Source organism: Protopterus annectens, chromosome 5.part0 (genome assembly GCF_019279795.1).
Source record: "Protopterus annectens isolate FY-2018-M chromosome 5.part0, PAN1.0, whole genome shotgun sequence".
NCBI classification, from domain to species: domain Eukaryota; kingdom Metazoa; phylum Chordata; order Ceratodontiformes; family Protopteridae; genus Protopterus; species Protopterus annectens.
In genome coordinates, this window is record NC_056735.1 from 261,272,661 (window position 1) to 261,285,872 (window position 13,212).

Below are 13,212 nucleotides of genomic sequence, written 5' to 3' on the forward strand. Positions count from 1 at the left end.
TCCTATTGGTTTCTTTTTCACTAGTTTAATTTAGTCTGTCAGTGTCTGAGTGTTGTACAGTATATCTAGCGTGAGTCAAGAATACCATTCACAGCTGAGAGCTACTTCTGATACCATGCAGACAAGACACTAAAATGTGCGTATTGCACTAATAGGTTAGCTAGCATGGACTGGGCTCATCTGAGCAATTGACAAGGATATATTCTTCTCTGTCAGAATGTGCTAAATAGTGGACAGTCTGAGAAATGGAGTCCAATCTTTGCAGAGCTGTTTGAATGGAGGCACACGTGTGTAATGCTCATTGTTGCAGTCAGTCAGTAGCAGTTATTTAACTTGAGGAGCTGTATTAATGTTGAAAACAGCAGAAGACAGCACAAAAGGAAGATTATTTCAGGTGAGTAATATTTCACTGTTGAGTAAGGTATTGTTATATGAGACTTTTTTGAAGAACTGGAGAGACTGGCATGAAAAAAAAATTACTATCTGCATTTATATTTGTTTTCTTTTACTTAGTAAAATGTTTTTGCGACTAATTTTCCAGTCATCCAGTTGAAGTGATGCATGTTTATTTTGGTATAGGTCTGCATCCACTAGGATGAATTGGGGTCCTTGACAGCATCTCTAACCATGATGACATCACAGGCAATTACCATAGATGCCTATCAGGATGGACAGCCAGTAAGATATTTTTCCTTATTCTTTTTGTAACAAAATATACAATACACGTCATACATTTGGAATAGTAGGGCTTTGTTATTCAGAGTTAAGGATCTGCATATTGAAAATCTGTGTAGTGAGGATGGTGTAGGTAATTGAATAAATGTTTATGATAATGAGTTATAATAACCTGTTTTATGTGACAAAGCATTACTGTTGAATCCCTAACACTGCTGATAATTGGAGAAAGGTTTACACTTAACAGTTTTTTTCCTTTTTGACTCATGCAGATGGATTTTTGTTTTTATAAGTTATATGCTGTAAAGGATAAAATTGAAAAAATAAAAACTAGTGTTTGTGATTTAACTCTGGATTCAAAATGTTTATCTGCAGCCTACCCATTGATGTAGAGGCTCACAGCACAATTAACTCTTGATACTCTGGTGGCTGAAGGTTAGAATTATGCCACTGCATTACTTCATGAAAAAAATAAAAGGGAAATGCAGCCATTCAGTTCTGTCCTTGACATAGCCTGGTAATCTCCTATAAACCTAACGGCTTAAGAGCCCTTACAAGCCTAGCCTTTATAACCTGATTTTACCCAATGTATGGCCCTAGGTGCAAGAGGATGGCATGGATTTGTGCCTGTGCATTGAGTAATTTACAGACTACCCCTGTCCATAAGGAACATAGACACTACACCAGGAATGAATTTGCAGATGTTCTTCATTCCACATTGCTGCAGTCCTAACCATTGGGGTAGTCCGCTGTCCCAGTCGGCCCGAATACCAAAGTATATGGCTGACGTCGGTCAAGGCGCATTAGACTGACGTCAGTACGTCAGGGTACTAATGCGCATGACCGACGTCATATCCTCAGTCTTTTTTGCCGCATGGTCTGATGCAGAAGCAGTTTTGCGAGTGCAGGTTGGCGTTCTGAAAATTTCTGAAGTCAGAGTTTCAGACCGAATCAAAGTTGGCTAAGTACCCCGTTGGGGAATATTTTGGTTTTTTCTTGCCTCAGTATTTAACCGGATGTCAGAAAAAGTGAATAACTGTATTTCTTGTGGGAAACAGATACCTCATAGGGATTACCATACTTTGTGTATACCTTGTTTAGGGCCTGAGCACGACGTTGTTGGATGCCGCTCTTGTGCTAGATTTAACAAACGCACTATTAAGAGAAGGTTAGACTGTGCCAGGTTAGTTTTGGGAAGCGTTGTAATTATAAAATGCCGCCGGATGCTCCGGCCGCTTCGTCAAAAGCGCAAGGACAAAGCAGCAAAGCCTAGAGTGGAAGAACCGACAGTCCCGGACGCCGGTTCTTTAGAAGGCTCAGTGGAGCCGGAGGTTCTGCCTGGAGTTTCTTTGGAGTCTCAGGGAGAGACTTTACTGTTACAGGATGTGTCCTCTCAGGAGGTAGGCCAGGCTGAGGGGGCTTCTCAGGTGGCTGTTCTTCCCTCTCTTCCTAAGGTGGTTAGAGCCTCCCCTTCTGTTTCCAAGGCTTCTTTGAGAGGCAGGCCAGGTTTAACTTCAGTGGGGGTTTCTCCTAGTTCTTCAGGGTCTTTGCCTAAGAAACATATGCTTAAAATGGCAGAGGATTTGATTACTATGATTAGAGGTTCTATGCCCCCTCCTGATAAGAGGCCTAGGGTGGAACCTGAGTTTGAGAGTTTTGAGCAGTGTTCGGAGGCTTCTGAGTCTTCGGCTGAAGACTTGCAGGAGTTTCCTCCTTATTCAGATTCTGATGTGGATGATTCTACTCCTTCAGCTTCTCCTCCTGAGGATTTTTCATTTTCAGAGACTCTGCATTCCATGAGGGAGCATTTTAAATGGGAAGGTCAAGATTTCTCTGATTCCAGGAAGAGGCTTAGGGAATTCTTGTTTTTACCCCAGCATAGGCCTTTGGCTATACCTCCTGTTCTGAATGTGGTGGAAGATGTTTTTGCAGAGGCTTCCCTGAATCCTGATTCTTTGCCTCCTGCCCCGGTTAAACCGGATAGGTACTATAGGGTGCCTGAAGCTCATAAGTATCTTTTTAAGAGTCCTAGGGCAGACCCGGAAACTGTCTCTCAGGGGCCTAAAGGTGTAAAGGCTTCTGTTGTTAAAAATCCTGTTCCTCCTGATAAAGAGGCAAGGGCTTTGGATAGATGGGGAAAGAAAGTGTATACTTCTTCCACTTTAGCCATGAGGGCGTTGAATTGTCAGTTTCACATGTTAAAATATCAAAATTATCTCCTTTCACAATTGAAGTCTAAGGTGGATGCTCTGGCAGAAGGTATTGAGTGTAAAGAGTTGCAGGATTTAGTTCATGTGTCTGAACAGGTGGGTAAGCATTCCTTGCAATGTGGTTTTGATGCGGTGCAGGCCTCCTCGAGGGTGGCTGCCACTGGTTCTGTTCTTCGTAGGCACGCCTGGTTGAGGGATCAGAATTTAGCTGAGCATGTTAAGACAAGGATTTTGGATGCTCCTTTACAGTCTGATGTGTTGTTTGGTTCGCCTGTGGAAGCAGTTTTAAAGAAAATGGAGGACAAGGCTAAGTCTATGCAAACTGTTAAAGATTTTTGCAGGTGCAGCCTCCAAGTTTAGTAGAAATTGGCCTACTAAGGGATGGACATATCCTGCTTATGATTCCCAGTCTAGGGGTAGGTCTAGACGTGGTAGGGGCAGAGCTCAAGGTTCTTTTAGGCCTAGGACAGGAGTTCTCCTGCTCAGACTTCTGGTGAGGGCAGGGGTCAGTCCTTTCGTAAACAGACCCAATGACCTACCTTTTCAGCTGCCGGTACATTCTCGTTTGGCAGCACCTTTGGGAGGAAGGCTGGCTCTTTTCAAAGAAAATTGGGATTTAATTACCCAAGACAGATGGGTTTTGGATATCATTCACCACGGTTACAGGTTTTATTTCCATACCTTGCCTCCTTTCAAAGGCATGCCAGACATTCCTCCTCTACAAAGAAAAGAGGCTCACAAGCAAATTTCTCTGTTACTCCAAATAGGGGCCATTCAGCCAGTTCCTGTGCCAGAAAGGGGCCTAGGATTTTATTCTCGCCTGTTCCTAGTACCAAAGAAGGGGAACATGTGGAGACCAATTTTGGATTTATCTATCCTCAACACTTATCTGGACATTCCCAAGTTCAAAATGTTGACGTTACAACAGCTTTTACCTCTGCTGGGCAAAGATCACTGGATGGTAACTTTAGATCTCAAGGAAGCCTACCTTCATGTGCCTATCAGACTAAGTTGCAGGAAGTATCTGCGTTTTCGAGCTGGGAATTCTCATTATCAGTTCTCTGCATTGCCCTTTGGCTTATCTACTGCGCCAGAGTATTCACAAAGGTTCTGGCTCCAGTGATAGCTTACTTCAGGCTAAAAGGAATTCAAATCTATCCTTACTTGGACGACTGCCTGATTCTGGCTCAAGAAAAGGAAGACCTTTTACAGCATTTGGAATATGTGATAGCAGTGCTAAGATGCCTAGGGTATTCTGTGAACGAAATAAAGTCCAGTCTAGTACCCTCTCAAGACATGTGCTTTCTGGGTGTGAGACTGAATACAGCAGCCCAGATGGCCTTTTTAACCCCGGACAAACAAAAGAATCTTTCCATTTACTTCCATCAACTATCTCTTCGGTCCGGGCTGACTGCAAGGACAGTCCTTCAAGCCTTAGGGTTCATGGCATCTTGTATTCTGGTGCTTCCCAATGCCAGACTGCATATGAGGAAGCTTCAATGGTATCTCAAAAATGTATGGACACAGCACTGCCAGGATTTGGACACTGTCATTCAAATAATACCTTGCATTCAACAGGAATTTTTGTGGTGGGCTCAGGAATGTCACCTAAACAAGGGACTCTCTGTGACCCGGCCAGAGGCGAGTCAGATTCTAACGACAGATGCCTCAGACATTGCTTGGGGAGCTCATCTAAATGGAAAGTGGATACAAGACAAGTGGCCTGCCAGACTACAGCATCTACATATCAACATGAAGGAGATGTTAGCAGTCCAGTTTGCATTAATGGCTTTCAAGGAGTTACTTCTTCCAGGGCAGGTGTTGATTCTAACAGACAACACAACTGTCATGTGGTACATCAACAAACAAGGGGGAACACATTCTTACCCGTTGTGCAGACAAGCAATGATTTTATGGGAGACTGCGCTCAGCTTGCAACTAACTCTTCAGGCAAGGTTTCTGCCGGAGGCACAGAACTCCTTAGCAGATGTGTTAAGCAGACAAATCATGGATCCCCACGAGTGGAAACTGGATCTTCATGTATTTCAGAAATTGACAGTGTCATGGGGAACTCCAGACATAGATCTGTTCGCTTCTCCACTAAACCACCAGCTGCCAAAGTTTTGCACAAAGAGGTTTCATCACACAGCCTGGAAAGTGGATGCTCTTTCTTTCAGTTGGAAAAATCTTCATGTGTATGCCTTTCCACCTCTGCCTCTTCTCCCAAAGGTGCTCCTAAAGGTCAGACAAGACAAGCCAAGGATGATTTTAATAGCTCCAGATTGGCCTCGGCAACACTGGTACCCATTACTGAGGAGTCTGGTAAGGAAGCCTCCATGGCCTTTACCTTTGATTCCACACCTGTTGTCTCAGAGGGACGGTCACCTGCTCAATGTCAAGCTTCACTCTCTTCATCTAACAGCCTGGCATATTCTGTTTTGAAACACAGCAGGTCTCAACTTCCTCAACAAGTTTTAAATGTGATTATGGAAGCCAGAAGACCTAGTACAAGGAAGGTGTACGCAGAAAAATGGAAGAGATTTTTATTTTGGAGTGCAGCAAAAAATTTGAAGATTTCTGAGCCTAATTTGAGTGTGGCTCTTCAATATCTTACTGAATTATTGGACAAAGGTTTGTCTTTCTCTTCCATTAAGATTCATGCTGCAGCAATTTCAGCTCACTATGATTGTGACCCACCATTGTTTTCGCATCCTTTGTTCAAGCAATTTCTTAGAGGGGCAAAGAATATAAGACCCCCACGTAGAGCTCCTACTCCTGCTTGGGATCTCAATTTTGTGTTGGAGAAACTTACTCTACAACCTTTTGAGCCTGCGGCTACTGCTGAATTGAAATACTTGTCATGGAAGACAGCTTTTTTGTTGGCCATTACTTCTGCAAGAAGGGTTTCTGAATTGCAGGCCCTTATGGCGGTAGAGCCTTTTTTGATTTTCCATAAGGATAGGGTATCATTACGTACTAATCCTTCCTTTATGCCTAAGGTGGTTTCTAGTGTGGCTTTAAACCAAACTATTCATTTGCCTACTTTTTATGCAGATCCCCAGAATAAGGGGGAAAAGATTTTGCACACTTTAGATGTACACAGGCAATTGCGTTATTATTTAAGCAGGACTAAGGATTTTAGGCAGTCTCAGCAGTTGTTTGTTTCTTTTGCTTTGAGTTCTCTGGGCAAGCCTGTGTCAAAACAAACTATTTCTAAGTGGATTGGGTTTTGCATTGCATTTTGTTATTCCCATCATGGCAAGGAGATTCCAGCTGGGATTAGGCCTCATTCCACTAGGGCTACTGCCACTTCAACAGCATTTCTAACGGGGGTGGCAACTAAGGATATTTTGGAGGCAGCTACTTGGAGTTCAGTGCATACTTTCTCTAAGCATTATCACCTTCCTCTCTACTCTAAATCTAGGGCTGGTTTTGCCACAGCTATTTTGCAAGGCATGTTGACAGCTCCTGCTTCCTTATAATTTGCCAGCCTCCCTTACCTCTGCTTTGGGATTCTACCCAATGGTTAGGACTGCAGCAATGTGGAATGAAGAACATAGTACAGTTTTGTACCTACCATAAATGTAGATGTTCGAGGATCCACATTGCTGCAGTCCAATTTACCCTCCCTCCTTCCCCTCTGTGTTTAGGGGTGGTTGTGTAGGTGAGGTTATACTTTTGTAATTTTGTATATATTGTACATATTTTTGGTGCAGGAATGTTTGGTGTTTTTGGTTTTGACCTTGTCTTTTTAGGGTCTTCTGACATCTGGGGCAAGAAAAGACTGAGGATATGACGTCGGTCATGCGCATTAGTACCCTGACGTACTGACGTCAGTCTAATGCGCCTTGACCGACGTCAGCCATATACTTTGGTATTCGGGCCGACTGGGACAGCGGACTACCACAATGGTTAGGACTGCAGCAATGTGGATCCTCGAACATCTACATTTATGGTAGGTACAAAACTGTACTTTCCACATCCATGGATCCCAGTTGAGTTTGAAGAGGGCCAGGAAAAGGCTTTCCTTAATGTGAATAGGATGCCTATTCCAAAGAAGGGGCAATCTCTAAGACATATCTGTCTCTCCAGCATGTTTGTTTGAGTTGCTGACCAAGTTTAGCTCCCTAGATTGGGTGACCCTCATGCTGCTTGACTTGTGGATGTGTAGCAGCTCCTTCAGGGCTGGATTTGAGTGTCTTGTAGGTTAGGCATGAGTCAACCCTTAATAGTCCATAGAAAAGAGAGTAAAGCAATATGGCTTTTAATCTAGCCACATAGGACATGTTGTTTACTCCCGGTAGTTTCTTTGTGAGGAACCTCGGAGGTCACTCCAACTACTGTAAGTGCCTACTCAACTACATGCCAAATGGCAATTGTACTCTATTAGTTATTTTATTTTATACAAGAAACGTCTTTGCTATATTATTATGCATGACATAAGCCATGTTACATTTCTGTAAATGACAGTCAACCTTAGCAACACAGTCTTAGTTGCAAACATTATATATTCCAAACCGTGCCAACACAACTGTAGCTGCAAACATTATATATATATCTTTTAACATATCCAGTCATTGTTAGTCAACTATTACATAGCACATTCAAATCCTGCCTTATTTTAAACCTTTTTCCTCCTCTGCATGTACTGATCCCACAATTCCCATTTTTTCCTATACAATTTACTTCTACCCTTTTCTAAAGATCCCAGTTCCAATTGTTTCAACTCTGTTACTATATTCACTACTTCTAGTAAAGCTGGTTTAGAATTTGATTTCTATTTTCTAGTAATTGCCTTTTTGGCATTCATCATAATTAGACTTAGCAAGGCCATACTGTGTCTAAGCAGTTCGTTGTTTGTATCATAGCTTAAAAGAATAATTTCCCTAGTCACTCCAACTTGCTTATCCAGCATCTTCAACAGATCAGTCTGCAGGGAATCTTTAAAGTTTACCAACTCTTTACACCCAAAAATATGTTCCCAGTTACCTCTTTCTGCCCCATCACAACTCCAACATTTGCTGTCTACCAGAGGAAAAATTTCTTTGACGTCTGCTTTGCATATGAAAATACCTATGTAACCACTTCCAGACAAAGATACTAAATCTTCTAGATTTTGTTGCATGTTTAGGAGACTTGCATATATCCCCCCATTGTTTCTTTGTGAATTGCTTATCTAATCTGTATTCCCACTCCTTCCTAATCTCCTCTGATTGATTCTTATAGTTGTCATGCAAAATTTTATATGCTTTACTAATTATTTCTTTCTTAATGGCAACTTCTGTTCTAGATTCTAATAAAAACTCTTACCAGTGCTGGTCTTTCATTTAGGACCCCCTATTTCTTTCTCTTTGCCTGTACTCTGATATCAGTCCTTGATATGGAAGGCAGTCCAGTCCAAGTAAGTTCTTGGCATCTCCCCATTCTATTACCTTTCTTCTTGCAGGCCTTCCATGCCTGGACATCTACCTCCTGGGTGACCCCACCTGCGGGTGAGCTTGTAAAGCTGATCATGCAGCATGCCTGGAAGGCCCTGGGTAACGTAGAACCTGTTCCCCGGAGGCCGGACAAAATTTTATCCACCCCCGAAGACCATCCCAATTGGTCCAAGCAGTTGGTAGCTGATTCCATGGTCATGGCGGCGGCCACCAAGAGGGAACTGGCAGAAGATAATTCCACTGTTCATCCCCCAAACAGGGAGTTTCGGCCTATTGACAGACTGGGGAAGCAGACCAACGCTTCAGCGACCTTTACCATTCGATCGCTGAACTATCTGACACTTCACTCACCTCCAAAGAGACCTAATTTCTGCAATGTCTACCTCTTTGGTGGGGGTACTGCCTGATGAGGTGCATGACACTGTCACCTCGCAGCTAGCTACCCTGGAATCTGTCTCAAACTCCTCAATGCACTTGATATCTCACACCACCGAGGGGTCAGCTCGAGCAGCCGCATCAGGCATCATCATGCGACGGCATGCTTGGATGCATTTGTGTGATTTCGCAGACCCCTTTAAATCTTCCTCCATCAACGCACCTGTTGGCGAAGCTTCACTCTTTGGTCCCAAAGCACGAGACACACTATCACGAAGTGAGAAAGCTGGAAAGACCTTGTCTGCTGTGGGCATACGTTTTTCCACCCCCCCCAGAGATCGTATTCCAGGAACCAGAGGGGAGGGAAATTGTGGTTCAGAAAGTCCCAAGGATCTTTTCATGACACTTGTGATGAGCAATCCCTCAGGGGCAGAGGGGGCAACTCATCCAGAAGATGCCCCTTTCGGGGCAGAGAGGGGTCCGCATAACCAGGACGCTAGAGATTCCTTCTCTGGCCGACCCTACCAGCCCTCCTAAGCAGCGGCCCGACTGCTTTCCTCTGGAAGCAGTCAGGGGTTGTTTTTCTCTACACCTACAAGCCTGGCAACTTATCACTACCAATGCATGGGTTCAGAGTATAATATCCAGAGGCTACCATATCGCATTCGATCTTACTCCCAGACCCGTCAAACTAATCCCTGATGTTCCACCCAATCAGAGGGAGGTAGCAGCCTTAGAAATCAAAAAGCTGCTAAGAAAAAGAGTCATCCAGCTAGTCCCACCAGACCATAGAGGATCTGCTTTTTACTCGAGGTTCTTTTTAGTGCCAAAAAAAGACAGGGGACTGGAGACCAATCATGGATCTCAGTCTATTGAACAAATTTATAAAACCTCAAAAATTCCGGATGGTCATGGTACAGTCCATCCTCCCCTTTCTAGGGAAGTACAACTGGATGTCCTCTGTAGATCTCCAAGATGCGTATTACCACATAAAGATGGACCAGCGCTCCCAGAGATTTCTCTACTTCCAGCTAGGAGCCAGTCAGTCTCTCGACAACCCCCTGAGTGATGTTCTTCGTGTTTCACTGTTGCAGTCATAACTGTAGGGTGTTCCTGCCGGCAGGCAGCCCGAGGTCGGCCAGAATCCCAAAGTCTGGGTCCGGCGTCGGCTGTACAAGCTAGTACCCTGACGTCAGTACGCTTTGGTACATAGCCCTCAGCCGACGCCATCGTCTCCAGTCTTTCTTGCCGTGCGGTGGAAAGCAGCTCGCAAGTCGTTGGTTGGCGATTTTCGAACAGCTATTTTGTTGTTGTCGGTCCGAAGTTCTTACTTCTCTTCTCAAAGCTAAGTACCCCGTTGGGGAATCTTTTTCTTGTTCCTCCGATGTCAGAAAAAGTTAATAATTGTATAGCGTGTGGGAAACAAATACCTCATAAAGATTTCCACTCTTGCTTAGGCCCTGACCACGACGTTTCTTGTTGTCGGTTCTGTGCCAGGTTCAACTCTCGTACTATCAAGCGCAGGTACGATTGGGCTTTAAATTATTTTGGCAGACGCTTCAATTATAGAATGTCGTCGGACACTACCGGAGTTCAAAAGAAGCGCAAAGACAAAGACAGGCCTCCGAGGTCCAAACAGGACTCGTTGCAGCTGGAGCCAGCGTCCGGTTTGGCTGTCGTCAGTGAGGCGCTTTTGCAGCCCCTGTCGTCCGCCACTTCTGAACCGATGGCGATACGGACTCCCATGGGGAGCCATCAAGGCCCACTATTTTAACTGCTGCAGGCCCTTCGGACGCCGCTCCTTCAGATGGGTCCGGAACCGCTGTGCAGGTACCAGCTTCTGAGGGGTTTTCAGGCCTACTCACATCACTATTTCAAAGGCAAAGGCAAAGACAAAGACTCCTGTTAAGTCTAAAGTTCCTGCTCAAGCTGCTTCTGAATCCACTCCCAAGACACAAAAGCAATTATTAAAGATGGCTGAAGATTTGCTTACAATGATTAGGGGTTCTCACCCCCCTCCTGAGAAAAGGCCTCGACAGGATGTTACTCTGGATTCCTCTGACCAGGCTTCTGTATCTTCTGTTTCTTCCTCAGATCAGGACTATTCCTTTCCTCCTTATGAGGATTCGGATGCTGAGGACTCTTTACCCTCGGCCTCTCCGCATGAGGATTTCTCTTTTGGGGAAACCTTGCATGAGATGAGGGAACATTTTCATTGGGAAGGACAGGAGTATTCTGCTTCCAAGAAGAGGCTTAGGGAATTTCTTCTTCTTCCTCAGCATAGGCCTTTAGCTATCCCTCCTGTTTTGGACATTGTAGATGATGCTTTTTCTGAGGAAGTTATTAAAAAGATGGAAGAAAAGGCAAAGTCTATGCAGACTGTAAAAGATTTCTTGCAAGTTCAGCCTCCTAGATTTTCCAGGAATTGGCCCTCTAAAAATTGGTCCTTTCCCACGTCTGACAGGCCTCAAAGGGGAAGATATAGGCGCTCCAGAGGTCGTGGTCAAGGTCAGGCCTCTTACAGATCTAGACAATGGACTGCTTCTTCACCTAGAAGGGGAGAAGACAGATCCCAATCTCAAAGAAAGCAAACTCAATGACTCTCTCGGTTGGGCTACAGGACCCCTTCACCTGGATGCCCCTCTCAGAGGAAAACTGTCTCTTTTTTACAGAAATTGGACTCATATTACCCAGGACAGATGGGTATTGGACGTGATTTTAAAAGGTTACAAATTCCACTTTCACACTTTGCCAAGGGCTCACGGTTGGCCTGATCTGCCAAAACATCAATGGTCAGAGGCCTTAACTCAAGTGGATGCTCTTCTGGCCATGAGAGCCATAGAGCCTGTTCCACTCTCGGAGATGGGAAAAGGTTTTTATTCAAGACTGTTTCTGGTTGCCAGAAAACAAAACTCATGGAGACCTATTCTGGACCTTTCTGTGTTAAACACCTTTTTGGAAATTCCAAAATTCAAGATGCTTACTCTGCAGCAACTAATTCCAATGCTCTCAGGACGCCTGGATGGTGACATTGGACTTAAAGGAAGCCTATTTACATATTCCCATCAGGCAAGAACGCAGGAAATTCCTCAGGTTCAAGGCAGGTTCGAGGCACTTTCAATTCTCTGTACTGCCCTTTGGTTTATCTACTGCCCAGAGTCTTTACCAAGTGCCTGGCACCAGTAGTGGCTTACTGCAGACTTCAGGGGATCCAGATTTACCCCTATTTGGACGACTGCCTTATTCAGGCAGACAGCAAAGATCTTCTGCTTCAACATCTGGACTTTGTTCAACGTCTTCTCCTCCTACTGGGATTCTCAGTGAACACAAAAAGTCACATTTGATCCCTTCTCAACAAATGGTATTCTTGGGAGCCCTCTTAAATACAACCTTACAAAGGGCCTTCCTCACTCCAGAAAAACAAACTCAGCTGGCTTCTACTTTCAGCACCTTAGCAACTCTATCTCAGCTCACTGCAAGGAAATTCCTGCAGGCTCTGGGCTACATGGCTTCCTGCATTCTGTTGATTCCAAACGCAAGGCTTCACATGAGAAAGCTTCAATGGTATCTGAAAAGTGTATGGTCACAGCATTACCACGATCTGGATGTTCTGATTCCTCTGATCCCCTGCCTTCAGAGGGAGTTCCTCTGGTGGTCCAGGGTATGCACTTTAAACGAAGGAAAGCCTTTTCGTCTTCCTCAACCTACTCAAATCCTAACCACGGATGCCTCGGATTATGCTTGGGGAGCACACTTTCTAGACAATTGCCAGCAGGGAACCTGGACAAAGGACCATCTTCACTGGCACATCAATCTGAAGGAAATGTTGGCAGTTCAAAATGCCCTTCTAGCCTTCAAGAACCTTTTGCAACCAGGGCCTCTGCTAATTCGCACAGACAACACCACGGTCATGTGGTACATCAACAAGCAGGGGGGTTCTCATTCATACCCCCTTTGCAGACTAGCTATGGCTTTATGGGACACAGCTTTAAATTTGAATCTACATCTCCAGGCTCAATTCATTCCAGGGAAACAGAATCTCTTAGCAGACAGCCTGAGCAGAAACATTTCAGATCCTCACAAATGGATGCTAGACACCAACTTGTTCAACAGGATTACTGCAGTTTGGGGATGTCCCCAGATAGATCTGTTTGCATCCCATCTCAATCATCAGCTGCCTCGCTTTTGCACCAGGTCCTTCCACAAAACAGCTTGGAGAGTGGATGCCCTGTCCTTCAGCTGGAGAAGCCTTTCAGCATATGCCTTCCCTCCTCTTCCTCTACTACCTCGGGTATTACTGAAGATAAAACAGGACAAGCCCAAGTTCCTCATCTTGATTGCTCCAAATTGGCCTCGACAGTTTTGGTATCCAACTTTAAAGCACCTGTTCTTGGGGCCTCCTTGGATTCTCCCTCTGAACCCTTCGCTTTTGTCCCAGCATCAGGGTCAGTTACTACATTCCAACCTCAAGACCCTTTGCCTGGCAGCTTGGCTCTTCGAAGGAATTTGATTTC

At 44.6% G+C, this 13,212-nt stretch overlaps 1 protein-coding gene across 2 annotated transcripts in view; it reads left to right on the top strand.

Annotated features, from left to right (window-relative positions):
* The first annotated feature begins 576 nt into the window (after nt 1-576).
* PKNOX1 (PBX/knotted 1 homeobox 1) overlaps nt 577-13,212 on the top strand; it is a 1,629,974-nt gene continuing 1,617,338 nt past the window's right edge. For both annotated transcript variants that reach the window (XM_044072234.1, XM_044072235.1), the window contains exon 1: nt 577-678. In XM_044072234.1, coding sequence (XP_043928169.1) covers nt 628-678 — 51 coding nt within the window. In that variant the 5' untranslated portion in view covers nt 577-627. The remainder of the gene's footprint in view (nt 679-13,212) is intronic.